Source organism: Dendropsophus ebraccatus, chromosome 9 (genome assembly GCF_027789765.1).
Source record: "Dendropsophus ebraccatus isolate aDenEbr1 chromosome 9, aDenEbr1.pat, whole genome shotgun sequence".
Taxonomy (NCBI): Eukaryota; Metazoa; Chordata; class Amphibia; order Anura; family Hylidae; genus Dendropsophus; species Dendropsophus ebraccatus.
The window spans coordinates 116,556,355-116,577,163 of record NC_091462.1 but is presented as its reverse complement, the minus strand read 5'-3'; the positions used below and the strand labels follow the sequence as shown (position 1 = coordinate 116,577,163).

Below are 20,809 nucleotides of genomic sequence, written 5' to 3'. Positions count from 1 at the left end.
ATACCCGGAGTAAAGAGCCGATTTGCAAATATCTTATTCGCAAATCAGCCGTTTTGCGAATAAAATATTCGCAAATCGTCTTTTTACGTCGAAAAAAAAAAAAATAAGCCAGATGATACATGTCCCCCTATATGTTTTTTATTGTTCCTCAGTCTGCAAGTCCTGCAATCTCTACATAGATAAAAAATCCAAAAATTTTAGCTGCTAACCAAGTAGTACTATTTTTGAGATCATTTTATGGTCGGGGTACCAATGGTGCCGGCTTTAAAAAAAAAAAAAAATTAGATTTTCAGGTATTAAAGATCCAATAAGTTTATCCTGTTGAAGAAATGGCCGGTGCTTCCTGACTATTCTTTTGAAAACCTAAGCCTGCCTATTGTATTTTCTGATGATGGGGATACTAAGAAAACTAGGGAGTTATCTCCCTCCCCCCAATTGAGGACTGTGCTGTTGGTTGGAGGAGGCTTCTCGATAATTTTGGCAGTATTCTTAATCTCCATAGAATTATAGCCCCTGTTTGTGAATTCTTCATGTAGTCTTTCTACTTCCCTATCATAGCAATTACGGCGTGCCCTGATGACTTGGCTCTGAGGAATATTGGACCACCAGGTAGGAAGATGATAGCAGCTAGATGTATAGATAAAGCTGTTAGAGTCCACATCCTTCCTGTCATTTTTTGGTAGAATTTTGCCCTCTTCAATAAAGATAGAGATATCTCAAAAATGTATGAGCGTAGTGCCATAGGTCTGGGTAAAGGAGAGGCCAAGGGAGTTGTGGTTAGTTATATGGAAAACTCCAGCAGAGAGCTCCCATAGCCATCCCAAATCAATGCCACATCCTCAATAAACCTCTTCCAATGGACCAAGCTCGCCCCGAGATGTCCATGAGGGTCTATGCTCTTTGCATCCTCCTCATCCATCAGCTCAGGGAATCGAGGGGGGGGGGGGGGGGGGCGAGGAAGAGTGAAAAGACTGAGACGAGAGTTAGAAAAGTCTGAGACCATGTTGGGGTTTCAAAATATGGGGACGGTAAGAGTCGTGGACCTGCTGTACCACTGCTGGTGATAGTGTAACCCGCACCAGGGAGCAGAGTCTAAGGGGCCGCTGGTCTTCACCAGGTGGGTTGGATTTGCTGCGGCAGGAGACCCCCAGGTCACTACCCCTGGTGAGGTGCAGCTGGAGACACATAGGCAGGAAAAACAGATAGCAGGAACCACAGGCAGGAATACAGAGAGCTGGGACCAGAGATAGCAGGAACCACGGGCAGGAATACAGAGGGCTGGGACCAGAGATAGCAGGAACCACAGGCAGGAATACAGAGAGCTGGGACCACACACTAAGGGAAGCATGCACGGGCTCCAACAGGGAATGTGAGGACAGGTGCAGCTTTATATGCAGGTGATTATGTGCACAGCCAATCAGGGATGCTTTGTTCCTTTATATCACAGAGAGCCTAGGAGGTGAGGACACTGGGCAGATCAGGAGCAAACTGGAGCATGGCGGGGTGAGGCGTCCTGTGGGGCCAAAGTGACAGCAGCATGGGGCACCTGCACGTGGGCTCCGGTGCTCGTTGTGAACAATAGAGTCTCTTCAACCAGGAAAGCAGTGGAGTAATGTTGGCAATAGCCAGTGGTCTAAGAAGATCAGAAGGAAGACGGACACAAGAGATATTTGTCACAGATTTTCTTCCTTTTTCCTTTTTTGTTTCGGTAACAACCGGAAAATAGAAGAGAACAGAACTGGTAGTGTTAGTGGTAGTAAGGGTAATGCAGGTGTGGGTATACTGTACACCCTACTGTCCTGTACATGATGTATTAGATAAAAGATAGTTCAATGGAATATATATATATATATATATATATATATATATATATATATATATATATATATATATATATATATAGTTTTATCAATAATTGTTTAGCACAGTGGAACAACAGAAGAAGATGGTGTGTAACGTCATCTCTCCTCTCAGAGTACACTGTAAGTAATGTTAGTATACTGTAGTGTGTCTGACTTATGGTGCATTAACACAGACAGATTTATCTGACAGATTATTGAAGGCAAAGCCAGAAATGGATTTGAGAAGAGGAGAAATCTTAGTCTTTCCTTTATGACCTGTTCTCTGTGTATAGTCTCTATACTTTGGCTTCAATAATCTGTCAGATAAATCTGTCTGTGTCAACGCACCATTAGCTTTGTATTTGCGTCTTGTATCCTGTATTTATCTGTATACTTTTCTTGCTTTTATTCCCTTCTTATTGTGTGTGGACATATTCATTCCCGGGGAGAATAGGGGAGAGGGAGACACCGAGTGGTGAAGCTGTGAACTGCAGCCTTTACCAGAAATCAGCCAGTCTGCCCTTTGGGACCGTTTCTCATTTCCACCGATCACTGTGCTGGACCAATAATAAATAAATAAACGTGTTTCGTGTTTTTTATTTGTTTATGTTTGTTTGTTTTTTTAAAGATGGGAAAAGGAGGGTGATTGATTCTTTTAATAGGGAAGTGTTCTTTGTATGTTTAGAAACTTTATTTAGCTTTTCACACTATTTGAGTAAGGATAGGTTCACACTGCATTTTTGCAGTCTGTTTTTTTTCATCCATTTTTTGCAAAAAAAAACTGATGAAAAAAAACAGATGCATTTGTGTGCATCCGTTTTGATTCGTTTTCTTTTACAATTTAAGTCAATGGAAAAATGGATCAAAATGGATGCACACAAATACATCCATTTTTTTCATCCGTTTTTTTTTGCAAAAAACGGATGAAAAAACGGGTTGCAACTGCAGCTTTTTTAAACCAAGCCGCGATCACCACAAGGCGCTAGGTCAAGCATCAAGCCGGATCGTGCACTATGCTCGCGCAACACTGCACAAATTCTTACATCTTAACGGAACGTTTGTGCAGTATTGAAGGAAACCATTTGACAAAGTTAAAGGGCTTATTCAGGATAAGAAACAGCTACTTTCTTGCAATAACAGCGCCACTCCTGTCCCCAGGTTGTGTGTGGTATTACAATAAATCCACATTCACTTCAATAGAACCAAACTGCAAAACCACATCCACGCTGAGAACAGGAGAGGCGCTGTTTCTGGAAGAAAGCGGCCATGTTTTTCTTAGCCATGTTATCCCCTTTAATTTGTGTTCCTGGGAGCATGCCATTGTTATTATGATATTGTCAGTTATGTTCTATACTGTACAGATGAGGCAGCTACTTCTATTAGCCCTACACAGTGCCATCTCCTTTGTCTTGACTATCATGTTTTAGGCTATGTTCACACTGCGTATGAGTCCGGCCGTAGTTCGTACGCCGCCGTACATGTGCGGCTGAAACTACGGGCATGGGAAAAATAGACATGCGGCCGGATGCGTACGAACCGCGAACATACACCCGCAGTACAGTTATGCTTCCCTAGCTTGTTTCGAAGCGATCTGAGGCAGGTCATTTACTTGGAAATCTTCGCCCAGCCCAATAAAACTCACAGAACCTTTTGGATCGAAAAATCAAGTTCAATTTGGCTGAAATAAGTACTTAGCACGGGACCGCATGGAAATCCACGGCCGTGAGTTTCAACATTTCCGTCCTCAAACAATTGTCTTGTTCATTTTTCACGGTGCCGTATACGATCTGGCCGTAAGCTCATACTTTATTTACAAGTTGTGGCATTCGGTTCAATGACATGTAACATAGAAAAAAAAACTATACAAATAGTGCTAAACAAAACTAATCTTTGACTCCCAAAGAGGAAAAAAACCCTGTGGAGGAAACCTCTAGGGAAGCATGGCTGAAGGATTGCCCTTCCCTTGGGCTTACCAAACTGCAACGCATTAAATGAAAATAAAATTGGTATAAGATAGGAAATACCTCTTTTCCTTAATCCCCATACTGCTTGTAGTAATATAATGATAAACTTTTTCAGTGCTAGAAACAATTGAATTAAGTTGCACACATATAACCCACCCTCCTCATAGCAATACCCTAGGCACATATATACAGCTTCTTCTTAAAAAAGAATCATTCGTGATTAAGTATATACTATTATAGAGGGCTACAGGACCACAAATATTTCCCCATTTGCTTAGTCTTGAATACCAGGAGAGCTTCTAGTGACCCACATCTACACACAAATCTGATTTCTTCAAATATAAGCAATAATAAAGTGCAAAGGTCTAAGACTGGAAAATAAAAAGGTCGGAGCTGCTCCTGTAGATTATCAGCTAGAGATACTAGAGCACTGAGGCCGCTATAAGAAGGAGCGTCAGCAAATAACACGACATGTTCATGTTTCCTCTGCATTCTGTGCATGAGTCTGATACGTGTGACTGTATCCAGGACTGATAGGCAGATACCAGGGTGTACACGCCGGGACGGTTGGGTGCAGCACATCCATCTCCCCAGCTTACAACACCAGCCTGGTACCAGGAAGCATCGACCTTACACACAAGAGGTCCTCCGGAGTCTCCCTGAAACAAAACAGTGCGCGATGAGCAGAGGGTCTCATGTATCATTCCTGCCGCACTCTCTGTTTCTTTATATATAATCTATAAGTCACAATCCTGAGATCTCCACAAAGTGGAAATAGTGTAAATAGCCCTGTATTATAGTAGTTATATTCCTGTATATAGGAGCAGTATTATAGTAGTTATATTCCTGTATATAGGAGCAGTATTATAGTAGTTATATTCCTGTATATAGGAGCAGTATTATAGTAGTATATTCCTGTATATAGGGGGCAGTATTATAGTAGTATATTCCTGTATATAGGAACAGTATTATAGTAGTTATATTCCTGTATATAGGAGCAGTATTATAGTAGTTATATTCCTGTATATAGGAGCAGTATTATAGTAGTTATATCCCTGTATATAGGAGCAGTATTATAGTAGTTATATCCCTGTATATAGGGAGCAGTATTATAGTAGTTATATTCCTGTATATAGGAGCAGTATTATAGTAGTTATATTCCTGTATATAGGAGCAGTATTATAGTAGTTATATTCCTGTATATAGGAGCAGTATTATAGTAGTTATATCCCTGTATATAGGGGGCAGTATTATAGTAGTTATATTCCTGTATATAGGAGCAGTATTATAGTAGTTATATTCCTGTATATAGGAGCAGTATTATAGTAGTTATATCCCTGTATATAGGAGCAGTATTATAGTAGTTATATTCCTGTATATAGGAGCAGTATTATAGTAGTTATATTCCTGTATATAGGAGCAGTATTATAGTAGTTATATTCCTGTATATAGGGGGCAGTATTATAGTAGTTATATTCCTGTATATAGGAGCAGTATTATAGTAGTTATATTCCTGTATATAGGAGCAGTATTATAGTAGTTATATTCCTGTATATAGGAGCAGTATTATAGTAGTTATATTCTTGTATATAGGAGCAGTATTATAGTAGTTATATTCCTGTATATAGGAGCAGTATTATAGTAGTTATATTCCTGTATATAGGAGCAGTATTATAGTAGTTATATTCCTGTATATAGGAGCAGTATTATAGTAGTTATGCGGTTCAGGGAAGAAACAGAGTGCTGCACCTCACACCTATGGCTGATACTAGTGCCGCTTGGCTAAATAAAAAACACATCAGAATTTTGTGTATGAATTGATCAAGCCATACTGCCCCATGTACCTCGTGCCGGTATCTGATACACATGGGTCCCTACACTAAGTCCACACCGTGCCAGTCAGTGGCCACCAACCCCGCAGGCGTGCACAGCCAGGGAACGGGGGCCATGGGACGGCCCTGCGACCCCCATGCCACAGGACCAGACCCAAAAACACCACACCAGAACCCGGCCAGCACCGCCGGCGGAGAAGGTCGCCCCCAAGCAGCACAAGTCTGGATAAGGTATTGCGCTCACCATAGCTGCAGCAAACAGAATGGGAAAAAACAGGAGGGATTAAAACCATGTGCACTCAGGTGTCAGGTGCTGGCCGGGTTCTGGTGTGGTGTTTTTGGGTCTGGTCCTGTGGCATGGGGGTCGCAGGGCCGTCCCATGGCCCCCGTTCCCTGGCTGTGCACGCCTGCGGGGTTGGTGGCCACTGACTGGCACGGTGTGGACTTAGTGTAGGGACCCATGTGTATCAGATACCGGCACGAGGTACATGGGGCAGTATGGCTTGATCAATTCATACACAAAATTCTGATGTGTTTTTTATTTAGCCAAGCGGCACTAGTATCAGCCATAGGTGTGAGGTGCAGCACTCTGTTTCTTCCCTGAACCGCATTATAGTAGTTATATTCCTGTATATAGGAGCAGTATTATAGTAGTTATATTCCTGTATATAGGAGCAGTATTATATTAGTTATATTCCTGTATATAGGAGCAGTATTATAGTAGTTATTTTCCTGTATATAGGGGACAGTATTATAGTAGTTATATTCCTGTATATAGGGGGCAGTATTATAGTAGTTATATTCCTGTATATAGGGAGCAGTATTATAGTAGTTATATTCCTGTATATAGGGAGCAGTATTATAGTAGTTATATTCCTATATATAGGAGCAGTATTATAGTAGTTATATTCCTGTATATAGGAGCAGTATTATAGTAGTTATTTTCCTGTATATAGGGGACAGTATTATAGTAGTTATATTCCTGTATATAGGGGGCAGTATTATAGTAGTTATATTCCTGTATATAGGGAGCAGTATTATAGTAGTTATATTCCTATATATAGGGAGCAGTATTATAGTAGTTATATTCCTGTATATAGGAGCAGTATTATATTAGTTATATTCCTGTATATAGGAGCAGTATTATAGTAGTTACTGTATATTCCTGTATATAGGAGCAGTATTATAGTAGTTATGCGGTTCAGGGAAGAAACAGAGTGCTGCACCTCACACCTATGGCTGATACTAGTGCCGCTTGGCTAAATAAAAAACACATCAGAATTTTGTGTATGAATTGATCAAGCCATACTGCCCCATGTACCTCGTGCCGGTATCTGATACACATGGGTCCCTACACTAAGTCCACACAGTGCCAGTCAGTGGCCACCAACCCCGCAGGCGTGCACAGCCAGGGAACGGGGGCCATGGGACGGCCCTGCGACCCCCATGCCACAGGACCAGACCCAAAAACACCACACCAGAACCCGGCCAGCACCGCCGGGGCACTAGTATCAGCCAGAGGTGTGAGGTGCAGCACTCTGTTTCTTCCCTGAACCGCATTTTGTTTCTCTCTTTTCTCCGTGTATTGCACTCCTCCTGGTGAGACCCACATGACCGCAATTAGCAGGAGACACCTGAGTGCACATGGTTTTAATCCCTCCTGTTTTTTCCCATTCTGTCTGTAGCAGCTATGGTGAGCGCAATACCTCATCCAGACTTGTGCTGCTTGGGGGCGACCTTCTCCGCCGGCGGTGCTGGCCGGGTTCTGGTGTGGTGTTTTTGGGTCTGGTCCTGTGGCATGGGGGTCGCAGGGCCGTCCCATGGCCCCCGTTCCCTGGCTGTGCGTGCCTGCGGGGTTGGTGGCCACTGACTGGCACGGTGTGGACTTAGTGTAGGGACCCATATGTATCAGATACCGGCACGCGGTACATGGGGCAGTATGGCTTGATCAACTCATACACAAAATTCTGATGTGTTTTTTATTTAGCCAAGCGGCACTAGTATCAGCCATAGGTGTGAGGTGCAGCACTCTGTTTCTTCTCTGAACCGTATTTTGTTTCTCTCTTTTCTCCGTGTATTGCACTCCTCCTGGCAGGGGCTGGCTGGCAAATTTTAGCCTGGGGGGCAAGCACACAGCACTGGCCCATGAGTAGCCGGCTAGCGGCCCATCCTTCAAGGACCACTCTAGGCCCTCACTTATTACGCTGCCCACATCAGTGCAGGGAAGGTAGATGCCACCCACTCCAATACTTCCTCCAGCGGCAATGTTCTCACACTTCGGATAACACATTCAGCCCTTCCAGTCATTTGTAAACAGGGAATTCCTACTGCTCGCTGTGACGGGGTCGGGGATCTCTTTACTGTATAAGTATATGGGACGGCTCAGCGCTGACACGGAACCATCCCATAGACTTACATTGACAAGGTGACTTCTGGCCCCTTCACACAGAGCAGTAGGAATTCCCTGTCACAAATGACCAGAAGGGAAGGAGACGTTACCCGAACTGTTGGAACATCGCCGCTGGCAGAAGTACAGGCCCGGGGTGCCATCTACCGTCCCTGCACTGATGTGGGGAGGGTAATAATAGGTAAGGGCTGGAGTGCTCCTTAAAGGGAACCAATTAGCACAATTGTGGTGATATACTATACAGCTCCCCGAGGCTACCAGCCACTGAGTATAAGATGGTGGGAAAGCTGGATGACCATATTATACTGAGTGAAAGATATTGGGGAAGCTGGGTGACCTCCATTTTACTGACTACAAGATGCTGGGAAAGCTGGGTGACCTCCAACATACTGACTACTATATAATATGCTCCAAAATACCCTACAAAATGTGTGTATTGTTCTGTATGGGTGCATATTGTTCTGTATGGTTCTGTATGGGTGTATATAGTACTGTATGGCTCTGTATGGGTGTGTATTGTACTGTATGGTTCTGTATGGGTGTGTATTGTACTGTATGGGTGTGTATTGTACTGTATGGTTCTGTATGGGTGTGTATTGTACTGTATGGTTCTGTATGGGTGTGTATTGTACTGTATGGTTCTGTATGTGTATATTGTACTGTATGGTTCTGTATGGGTGTGTATTGTACTGTATGGTTCTGTATGGGTGTGTATTGTACTGTATGGTTCTGTATGGGTGTGTATTGTACTGTATGGTTCTGTATGGGTGTATATTGTTCTGTATGGTTCTGTATAGGTGTATATTGTACTGTATGGTTCTGTATAGGTGTACTGTATATTGTTCTGTATGGTTTTGTATAGGTGTATATTGTTCTGTATTGGTGTATATTGTTCTGTATGGGTGTATATTGTTCTGTATGGTTCTGTATGAGTGCGTATTGTTCTGTATGGGTGTATATTGTACTGTATGGTTCTGTATGAGTGTAAATTGTTCTGTATGGGTGTATATTGTTCTGTATTGGTGTATATTGTTCTGTATGAGTGTATATTGTACTGTATGGTTCTGTATAGGTGTACTGTATATTGTTCTGTATGGTTTTGTATAGGTGTATATTGTTCTGTATGGGTGTATATTGTTCTGTATGGGTGTATATTGTACTGTATGGTTCTGTATAGGTGTACTGTATATTGTACTGTATGGTTTTGTATAGGTGTGTATTGTTCTGTATGGGTGTATATTGTTCTGTATTGGTGTATATTGTTCTGTATGGGTGTATATTGTTCTGTATTGGTGTATATTGTTCTGTATGGGTGTATATTGTACTGTATGGTTCTGTATAGGTGTACTGTATATTGTTCTGTATGGTTTTGTATAGGTGTATATTGTTCTGTATTGGTGTATATTGTTCTGTATGGGTGTATATTGTTCTGTATGGTTCTGTATGGGTGTGTATTGTTCTGTATGGGTGTATATTGTACTGTATGGTTCTGTATGAGTGTAAATTGTTCTGTATGGGTGTATATTGTTCTGTATTGGTGTATATTGCTCTGTATGGTTCTGTATGTGTGTATATTGTTCTGTATGGGTGCGTATTGTTCTGTATGGGTACGTTTTGTTCTGTACAGGTGTATATTGTTCTGTATGGGTGTATATTGTACTGTATGTTCTGTATGGGTGTATATGGTTCTGTATGGTTCTGTATGAGTGTAAATTGTTCTGTATGGGTGTATATTGTTCTGTATGGGTGTATATTGTTCTGTATAGGTGTATATTGTTCTGTATGGTTCTGTACAGGTGTATATTGTTCTGTATGGGTGTATATTGTTCTGTATGGGTGTATATTGTTCTGTATGGCTCTGTATGAGTGCGTATTGTTCTGTATGGGTGTATATTGTTCTGTATGGGTGCGTATTGTTCTGTATGGGTGTGTATTGTTCTGTATGGGTGCGTATTGTTCTGTATGGGTGCGTATTGTTCTGTATGGGTGCGTATTGTTCTGTATGGGTGCGTATTGTTCTGTATGGGTGCGTATTGTTCTGTATGGGTGCGTATTGTTCTGTATGGGTGCGTATTGTTCTGTATGGGTGCGTGTTGTTCTGTATGGTTCTGTATGACCGTATATTGTTCTCTATGAGTGTGTATCATTCTGTGTGTGGGGGCACAGCAGTCTGAAATGTGTGTGTGGGGGGGGGGGGGAGGGGGGGGCAAAGCAGCCTGAAGGGGGGGCACAGCAGACTGAAAGGGGGGGGGGGCACAGCAGCCTGACGGGGGGGCACAGCAGTCTGAAGTGTGTGTGGGGGGGGGGGGGGGAGGAGGGACACAGCAGCCTGAAAGGGGGGGGAGAGGCAAAGCAGCCTGAAGGGGAGAACACAGCAGTCTGGGGGGAAGGCTCACACAGCAGCCTTAGGTGGTACATATCAACTACAGGTGCAGAGGGGCAATGCAGCCTATGGAAGAGGGTGCAGCTATAGGGGGTAAAGGGCAGCAGCTACAGGGGGTTGGGGGAACAGATGCTAGTGTGTGTGTGTTTGCCTCTGTCAGCCCAGCTCAGCAGACAGCCCTCTCCTCTCTGTCCCGACCTCCCTCCTATCTCCTGCATTTATAGCTGCTGAGCAGAGAGCAGGACAGGAGGAGGATGGTCAGGGAGCAGGAGCCTGGAGCTGGAGGTTAGCAGCCGGCCTCCTCCTCTCCACACTGTGTAATACAGGAAGTCCCGGGCCAGGAGGAACATGGGACGGTACACAGGGGGCGGGGCTTAACGGGGGGGGGCGGGGAGCAGCTTCAGCTGCCACTGGCATCACAGAGCGGCCCTGCAGCACAGGCAGAGAGGAGAGCGCTGGGGCGGTAAGCAGCCTCAGTGCGGCCCTGTAATGTACTGGGGAAGGCCGGCCCGGGGGGCAGATGCCACCCTGCCCCCCGGCCCAGCCCGCCCCTGCCTCCTAGTGAGACCCACATGACCGCAATTAGCAGGAGACACCTGAGTGCACATGGTTTTAATCCCTCCTGTTTTTTCCCATTCTGTTTGCTGCAGCTATGGTGAGCGCAATACCTTATCCAGACTTGTGCTGTTTGGGGGCGACCTTCTCCGCCGGCGGTGCTGGCCGGGTTCTGGTGTGGTGTTTTTGGGTCTGGTCCTGTGGCATGGGGGTCGCAGGGCCGTCCCATGGCCCCCGTTCCCTGGCTGTGCACGCCTGCGGGGTTGGTGGCCACTGACTGGCACGGTGTGGACTTAGTGTAGGGACCCATGTGTATCAGATACCGGCACGAGGTACATGGGGCAGTATGGCTTGATCAATTCATACACAAAATTCTGATGTGTTTTTTATTTAGCCTAGGGGCACTAGTATCGGCCATAGGTGTGAGGTGCAGCACTCTGTTTCTTCCCTGAACCGCATTATAGTAGTTATATTCCTGTATATAGGAGCAGTATTATAGTAGTTATATTCCTGTATACAGGGGGCATTCTTATAGTAGTATATTCCTGTATATAGGAGCAGTATTATAGTAGTATATTCCTGTATATAGGAGCAGTATTATAGTAGTTATATTCCTGTATATAGGAGTAGTATTATAGTAGTTATATCCCTGTATATAGGAGCAGTATTATAGTAGTATATCCCTGTATATAGGGCAGTATTATAGTAGTTATATTCCTGTATATAGGAGCAGTATTATAGTATTTATATTCCTGTATATAGGAGGCAGTATTATAGTAGTTATATTCCTGTATATACGGGGCAGTATTATAGTAGTTATATTCCTGTATATAGGGGGCAGTATTATAGTAGTTATATTCCTGTATATAGGAGCAGTATTATAGTAGTTATATTCCTGTATATAGGGGCAGTATTATAGTAGTTATATTCCTGTATATAGGAGCAGTATTATAGTAGTTATATTCCTGTATATAGGAGCAGTATTATAGTAGTATATTCCTGTATATAGGGAGCAGTATTATAGTAGTTATATTCCTGTATATAGGGGCAGTATTATAGTAGTTATATTCCTGTATATAGGGGCAGTATTATAGTAGTTATATTCCTGTATATAGGAGCAGTATTATAGTAGTATATTCCTGTATATAGGAGCAGTATTATAGTAGTTATATTCCTGTATATAGGAGCAGTATTATAGTAGTTATATTCCTGTATATAGAAGCAGTATTATAGTAGTATATCCCTGTATATAGGGAGCAGTATTATAGTAGTTATATTCCTGTATATAGGAGCAGTATTATAGTAGTTATATTCCTGTATATAGAGGCAGTATTATAGTAGTTATATTCCTGTACATAGGAGCAGTATTATAGTAGTTATATTCCTGTATATAGGAGCAGTATTATAGTAGTATATTCCTGTATATAGGAGCAGTATTATAGTAGTTATATTCCTGTATATAGGGGCATTCTTATAGTAGTATATTCCTGTATATAGGAGCAGTATTATACTAGTTATATTCCTGTACATAGGAGCAGTATTATAGTAGTTATATTCCTGTATATAGGAGCAGTATTATAGTATTTATATTCCTGTATATAGGGGGGCAGTATTATAGTAGTTATATTCTTGTATATAGGAGCAGTATTATAGTAGTTATATCCCTGTATATAGGAGCAGTATTATAGTAGTTATATTCCTGTATATAGGGGCATTCTTATAGTAGTATATTCCTGTATATAGGATCAGTATATAGTAGTATATCCCTGTATATAGGAGCAGTATTATAGTAGTTATATCCCTGTATATAGGAGCAGTATTATAGTAGTATATTCCTGTATATAGGAGCAGTATTATAGTAGTTATATTCCTGTATATAGGAGCAGTATTATAGTAGTTATATCCCTGTATATAGGGGGCAGTATTATAGTAGTTATATTCCTGTATATAGAAGCAGTATTATAGTAGTTATATTCCTGTATATATGGGCAGTATTATAGTAGTTATATCCCTGTATATAGGGGCAGTATTATAGTAGTTATATCCCTGTATATAGGGGCAGTGTACACTTTTCGTACACTTTACAGTGAAGAACCGAGACTGTTCTTGATATTTTTAGTATTTAGTTACTGTAATATCAATGTCTTTATCTAGAATCATTATTACAAATGGATATTAAAAAGAAAATAATCCCTTCTATTATGAAGCTTCTTTCGTCTAAACTGTCATCCAAGGAAACCATCTCATCAATAACCATTGTTTACCAATTACAATATGTAGCAACTGAGGGATCAGATTACAAGCAATACAAGTGTATAGAGAGGGGTGACAGGCAGAAAGCAAGGGGGGGGGGGGTGCCTGGCTACACTCACACTATGCAGAAAGACAGAAATCTAGCTAAAAACAAATTATAGAGCAGAAATCTGCTGAAAATGCTTTATAGAAGATTAACAATGAGCAGATATAGCGCTGCTCCCTATGTACATACAGGACGGCTTATCACTAAATGTCATTAGAAACGATTGGTTCACTGTAACTATTCTGCAGTTTATAATATAGGAACTACTACAACTATCCATATCTATGTATTGATGACATCTGGGTATGAGAATATCATGTCTCACCTGACAGGAGTCTTTCCCTCCCGCTGTGTATCCGGCACATATCATGGTATCGTCCACTATGGTAATAGAGCCGCTGACACCTGAGTCTTTGTGATACATCTCGTCACACGTCTTGTGGTCTATCAATGGTACCGCCACCTTCTGGAGTGTCAATGGTTCTGGCAAACCGACTAACAAATGGATCAGAGAAGGGTGGGTTAGTTAGTCCCATTATCATGCCCCAGTCTATTCATGAAGATCAGAGGAGACGGCACCTTCCGAGGAAAGTTCTCCTATAAGTATAGCTGGCTTCTCGATAAGACATTGTACAAGGTGTAGGCAATTACCATTGGTTATAGGGTATTAATCAATCATCTATGGAGTTAGCTACATGCTGGGGTGAAGAGCTCGGCATCACTCACCTCCATAGTCTACATCTCCCCAGCCGGTGACCCAGCACTCCATGCCACTTGGGAAGCTGATGGCCGATGATGGCAGGCAGACGGGCAGGATGTAATCGCTGTAGGTGACCGGACTGTCCAGCTTGACCAGAGCGATGTCCCATTCATGTGCTGAACTTGAATAGTCAGGATGGTTATTAATTGCGCTGATCTTCTTCGGGACACTGTGAGGATTGTTCTCGGAGAGGCTGTACGCTCCCAGCACCACATCATAGCCGGCAAGGGGGAAGGGTCTGAAAAATAACCGGGGATAAGTGAGACTTCAGAAACACAACTGATCAGACTCAACCAATGGATCCTCCTGTTTGTAACTTTTTTCTAGATTTTAAGTAGACATTATTTTTATGTTAAAAGCAGTCAGGGGGTAGTGTGCAGGGCGGCGTGGAGGGGGAAGTGGAAGGTGGTCAGAGGGTGGTGTGGAGGGTAGTCAGGGGGTGGTGTGCAAGGCGGCGCGGAGGCCGGTGTGGAGAGCGATGTGGAAGGTGTTCAGGGGGTGGTGTGGAGGGTAGTCAGGGGGTGGTGTGCAAGGCGGCGCGGAGGCCGGTGTGGAGAGCGATGTGGAAGGTGGTCAGGGGGTGGTGTGAAGGGTCGTCAGGGGGTGGTGTGCAGAACAGTGTGGATGTTGGTGTGGAGGGGGAAGTTTAGAGTGGTGTGGAGGGCAGCCAGGGGGTAGTGTGAAGGGCAGAATGAAGTGAAAGGCGATGTGCTGGGTGAAGTGGAGGGCAAAGGGGAGGATGATGTAGAGGGAGATATGGAGGGTGGTGTGGAGGGGGAATTGGAGTATGATGTGGAGGGCTATGTGGAGGAAGGTCAAAGGGTGGTGTGGAGGACGGTCAGAAGGCAGTATGGAGGGCGGTGTGGAGGGTGAAGTTTAAGGCCGTGTGTAGGTTAGTAAGAGGGCAGTGTGGAGGGTGGTCGGAGGGTTTTGTGGATGGCAGTGGAAGGGTTATGTGGAGGGCAGTCAGAGGGTAGGGTAGAGGGTGGTAAGGAGGATGGTCAGAGGGTGGTGTGGACAGCTTTGTGAAGGGCAGTTTGGACCTATTATACAATAATTTATGTCTGCTGATGCTTTCCCTTTAAATGGCGTGCCTTGATGATGGGGTGTGGAATTACACCAGACACACTCAGGGAACAGTGCCGTAACACAGTCTCCTCATGTGAGTTACTGTTTGGAGTTACGGGACAGGTTATCGCAAAAACAAAAAGTTACGGCAGAGAGAAAGACCTTATTTATACGGAAAAGAGACCTTATACGTCAGTATAGATAACTTACGATGCAAAGCAATGAGCGGCGCTCAGCACCCACTGGCTGGAGATCAAGGACCCTCCACAGAAATGGGTGCCCAGATACTGGAAACTAGCCTGCCAGGGCCACTCTCCATCCACAGCGTCCGTTCCCCCAACAATCCGGCCAGGGAAGACTGGAGACCCGCATGATGGCTGAGCCCGGGAGGGGGACGAGGCTGAGGGGCGGAAAGAGAATGAATTAAGCAATGCTTCCTACCTAGAGGAACCCAACAGCATAACGGCTCAGAGGACCATTGGACCATATTGCCCTCTATCATTGAGTCATTGGGTTCTCTGTCTTCTTTCCTGCTCTTATACGGGTGCTCCATCAGAGGACATTAATGGCTGCTCTGTGTGTGATGTGGCCCTTGTGGCATCAAACAGTGGCGGCTTCACACTGACCGAGACCAGAGAGAAGGAGACCCCCCACGGGTACTTTGCCATGAAGCATATCGCTCACAACTCTGGACCACTAGGACCGTGATGGCACACATATGGCACGGATATCTGACAGATCTTTAAAGGCAAAGAGACATGCAGCCTGGCACATCTTCTGTTAATGTTCTCTGGTTTCCTGGGAACTGTGACACTGTTTAATCCCACATCTAATGACGTTTCTTATCGGCCTTTACAGCAGCTTCCTGGCATTGATTCTCTGCTATTCAGTTCATTGCGAAACCAGAAATCCCATTACCAGAAAATACTCGCTCAGTCTGGGTTATATAAAGCTTAACTACAGTATAACAAGTGCTGAAGCTTTAATAGAATAAACTTTAACCCCTTCATGGTGCACTTTTCATTTTTGCATTTTTCTTCTTCTCATGTTTAAGTCTATGAGAGTTTTTTTGTTTATTTTTTTGCTAAGATTGAAATGAAAAAAAATAAAAAAATTTAAAACACCCTCTTTCCCATTATACAAATAATAGTATGTTAAAAAAATAAACATATTTTCATCGTAAAGTGCAGAATTGTCTGATCTAGTAAAATATAACAATTTTATTCCTGCACAGTGAACGGTGTAAACAAAAAGAGAAAGAAAAAAAAAACATCAGGATTGATTTTATTTTATCATTATGTATAGATAAAAAAAATTTTTATAAAAAGCAATAAAAAATATTCTAATAATGGTGATGGGAAAAAAATGACACCCCAATCAGCCTTCTAGGAGGAAAAATAAAAGTGTTACAGCTCTTAGAAGGTGAGGAGGAACATTGGTTCCATGTGACCAGGACATCCATGCATCAATGACCTTTGGTCATGAAAGGGTTAATATATATAGAGATATATATATATATATATTTTTTTTTATTTTTTTTTTAATTACTTTACTTTAATAAACTTTTGTAAATGCTCCCTTTCCCCAATGCTCCAAACAGCTCTGCTAGACCACATAAAAATGGCGCCGAGGATGAAGGTAAGTGACACACCTCCTCAGCGCCCCAGGTGCGATAGAGAGCTATCAGCAGCAGCAGGCTAGATTCATCTAGTTTCCTTATAGCTTCCCTTTAACATCTGTAAGGAAATGCTAAAGTTCATCTCAAGGACCAGGTCAAATTAGAAGAAGGTCATTGATGTATACTGGAAAAAAAAATTATTAGTTTGTTGATTGGTTATATATATATTGATAAGATATAGATTCTCAAGCTCGTCCATATATAGGTTTGTGGACATTGGCAGTAATGGGGAACTATCAGCAGGTTAGACAAATCCTCTGGCTGGCCCGTCCCAGAGGGATGGTATCCACACCCCAGTGCTCCTAACAGCTTACCGAGCACAAGTTACAGCACAGGAATGGCACCGAGGATAAAGGTAACAGACATACCTTCCTCCTCAGCGCCCCGGCCGCTATAGGGAGCTATCAGCAAGTGAGATTCGTCCAATCTGCTCATAGTTCACCATTAATCTGGTGCCCATTGCGGTCCCGCAGGTTTGTCTATAAACTATTTAAAACTGAAGAAATTATTCACCAGGATAAAATCAATCTGGGATTCTGGAAACTTCTGATGTAAAACTGATGAATTTGCCTCTGCGCCCAAGAAATGGGGAATGAAGAAGAATCTCGGGCACCAAGAAGTCATCAGGTTACCAAGACTATTGAGGTGTCCAATAAGATGAATAGCAGAAGAGGTGCTGTAGACCGGGGCACTAAGGGGACCCCAGAAACCTTGCCAGACAGAAGAAAAGACCATTTCTTACTTAAAGAAGAAGTCCGGCAATTTTTTTTAATTAAAGTATTGTATTGCCTCCCAAAAGTTATACAAATCCCCAATATACACTTATTACGGGAAATGCTTATAAAGTGCTTTTTTCCCTGCACTTACTACTGCATCAAGGCTTCACTTCCTGGATAACATGGTGATGTCACTTCCTGGATAACATGGTGATGTCACTTCCTGTATACCATGGTGATGTCACGACCAGACTCCCAGGCTGTGGCAGCTAGAGAGGATGATGGCAGAGGGATGCTCAGTGTTCCTCCAGTGCCCAGTGTCCCTCAGTGTCCACCTGCCATCATCCTCTCCAGCAGCCACAGCTCTGGAAGCCGGGTCGTGACATCACCATGTTATCCAGGAAGTGAAACCTTGATGCAGTAGTAAGTGCAGGGAAAAAAGCACTTTATAAGCATTTCCTGTAATAAGTGTATATTGGTAATTTGTATAACTTTTGGGGGGTAATACAATACTTTAATAAAAATTTTCCCTGGACTTCTCCTTTAAAGGAGAGGTTCACGATTTCTAAAAGCCGGCAGCCTGCAGGGAGAGGGGGGAAATTGTTTACAAGTAACAACTAACCTCTCCCTGTGCCCGCAGTAAGCTGCAGACCTGGCCGTGGGACCCCTGCTGGGACCTCCAGGGTGTCCATGTCATGACCCAGCTGATGGACTGGCCACTGGGGCAGGACGCCACTCCAGTCACTGATTGGTGGATCGGCCAGTCCATCAGCCAGGACAGGCATCACAACTAGGGGGAAAATGACTTCAGGTGGAGGTCCAGTGGTCACTCACTGTGGGCAAGAGGAGAGGTAAGTTCCTACTTGTAAACAATTTTCCCCCTGCAGACTGCCGAATTTTAGAAATCGTCGGAATTAAATAAAGCCTTGATGGAAGGAAAACTACCACTGCCATCTGTGATATAAGTGCTATCTCTGGAAGAAAGTGGCCATGCTTTTCTAACGCTGGATAATCCATTTAATAGAACAGATATAGCAGAGCTGAGCTTGTCGTAAACTCAATGGGGCTACATTGTATGTACATGTTCACATTATCAGCAACCAGTCCAGATAACATCGATGACACAGATCTCACGGAGAAGGCAGTAGGTGTTACCTGTAGTCCTATCATACCCCCACCTCTCATACATGCAGTGATAGTAGAGGTCTCTTACCTAGGTGTAGCACTGCCAGTATATAGAGCAGGCTCTTCTCCATGTCTTCACTCTGGTGTCGCCTCTGGGAGGTGAGCAGTGGACTCTCAGCAGTTCCTTAGGTATCGGAGGTGTCCTAGCTGTGTGGGTTGTTCTCACACTAGAACTTTGGTCTACAAGCAAACGGTATTTTCCCTATTTATGGCCTCTATTTGCTATTAAGATTTTATTACTTGGCATTTTTCATCTTCCATTCTACAAGTAAATAAATAACTTCAAAATATTCAAAAATTCAAAGTCCACGTGTCCAACCATGATGGGTCTTTGGGTGGATTCTCATTGGCTGTCCTTCAGTCTTGGAAGGATTTGCCTCAGTTAAACTTTTATGTTTTTGAAACCACATTTTATTGAAGGAAAACGAGACGCAGAGCAATATGAATCACGGCAATAATCCCGAGGACTCCTTAGGTCGGCCAAGAGAGTCAGATAAGAAAGCAGTGGCGGTGGGTATATTATGTGTGAGATGAGTTCTTGGCATTGGCCCATAATGTGACGAATCATTATAACAATACGATAGCAAACTAGGAATAAAACAGAGAATAACGATAAGTATATAGGCTACGCTTCCACACCACCCCCCCCCCCCCCCCCCCCCCCCGGACTGATGAAATTCAACAAGAAATCCAAACCTTATGGAGACAAAAGAATCTATTGGTTTCAGTTTGTGACTTTTTGATATTATACCATAAAACACCTCTGAGGTCGTCATTACAATGCCAGGTGGTATACTGTAGGGTCCTCATGATCTGTTTTCTTTCCAACATAGAAAGGTCTCCAGAACCCGTCTCCAGTTCCTAAAGAAACCTGTTGTTGACCTCTCTTTCAGTGTCGCTCTTATGTAGTATCGTTAGGTTCTTCTGTAGTCTGGGGTCCTGAGGGAGTCAATACCCAATGACGAAAAATACATTTCACCAGTAGGGCCAAATTGACTCTCTTATTAGGGACACATCAAGAGCTCTCAAGAGAAGAATCGAGAGGACAAAATTGGAAAATGGAGACTTTAGGGCAGTCTGGTGTATTCACTTTCCAGATATATTTTCTAACTTCCCTCCATGTTAGCGTGATCTTCGGACAGGTCCACAGACCATGGTGAAGATCTGTATCATGCACGTCACATTTGGGTCAGTGGCGTAAATGATGATCTGGGGCATCAGTATACGGTAAATCAAGGTTATATGTGGCCCTATGTATAATATGATATTACATCTTCCTCCATCGGTTATTGATAATAGAGGGTTTAACCGTTTCATAACCTTCTTTGATCTTTGCAGACCTATCATTGTCCTCCAGTATCTCCCCTCATTCAGAGAAGGCCGTTATGTCTGTGGATAGTTGGGTAGATCAGACTTAGATGCTAATGCTGAAGATGTATTAAAAAAAAACAATCCTGGACGTGTCGAAATGAAGCTGCCAGATTATAATGTCGTATATGAGGGAATTGTAATCCACCGTCCCATGTGGCCATGCATTATTTTTTAACAGTCTAAAGTCTAATAATGTTTGTAGGAAGTTTAGGTGTATATTTGCAGACTTTATAAATATCAGCATATTATCGGCAAAATGGGGTAACCTCCGTTTGGGCCACTCCGACCCTGGAATTTCAGGAGATGTATATCCAGACAATAGGCATCCCTGTCTAGAAACCTTGTGACATACTTGTCTCTGCCCTCTTCTGACACATCAGTTCCCCAGGCTGCCATGGTAAACGGGTATGAGGAGGCTACGGTACATTCGGCACACTTTGCAGTCTGGGAATACTGTCCTGGTCAGTCAGTTCCGACCCTGGTCTTCCAGATCTCCTTAAAGCGACTCTGTACCCACAATCTGACCCCCCAAACCACTTGTACCTTCGGATAGCTGCTTTTAATCTGTCCTGGGGTCCGTTCAGCAGGTGATGCAGTTATTGCCATAAAAATAACTTTTAATCCTGCAGCGCTGTGTCTAACAGCCGGGCTTACATTTGTATATGCATTAGGCTGGCACAACCTCTCCTTCCCTCCTCATCATTAGGAATGATCCAGGAACATTTACTGCTGTTTGAGCTTTGCACAGGT

At 43.2% G+C, this 20,809-nt stretch overlaps 1 protein-coding gene across 1 annotated transcript; it reads right to left on the bottom strand.

Moving 5' to 3' along the window:
- Window positions 1–3,489: 3,489 nt before the first annotated feature.
- On the bottom strand, window positions 3,490–18,854 carry LOC138801646 (serine protease 27-like). Its single transcript, XM_069984687.1, has 5 exons — window positions 18,717–18,854; window positions 15,320–15,509; window positions 14,008–14,279; window positions 13,607–13,776; window positions 3,490–4,464 (listed from the first exon to the last, which is right to left on the bottom strand). Exons 1-5 carry the CDS (start codon window positions 18,757–18,759, stop codon window positions 4,228–4,230), a joined length of 912 nt encoding a protein of 303 aa, XP_069840788.1. The 5' UTR covers window positions 18,760–18,854; the 3' UTR covers window positions 3,490–4,227.
- Between the last annotated feature and the right edge of the window lie 1,955 nt (window positions 18,855–20,809).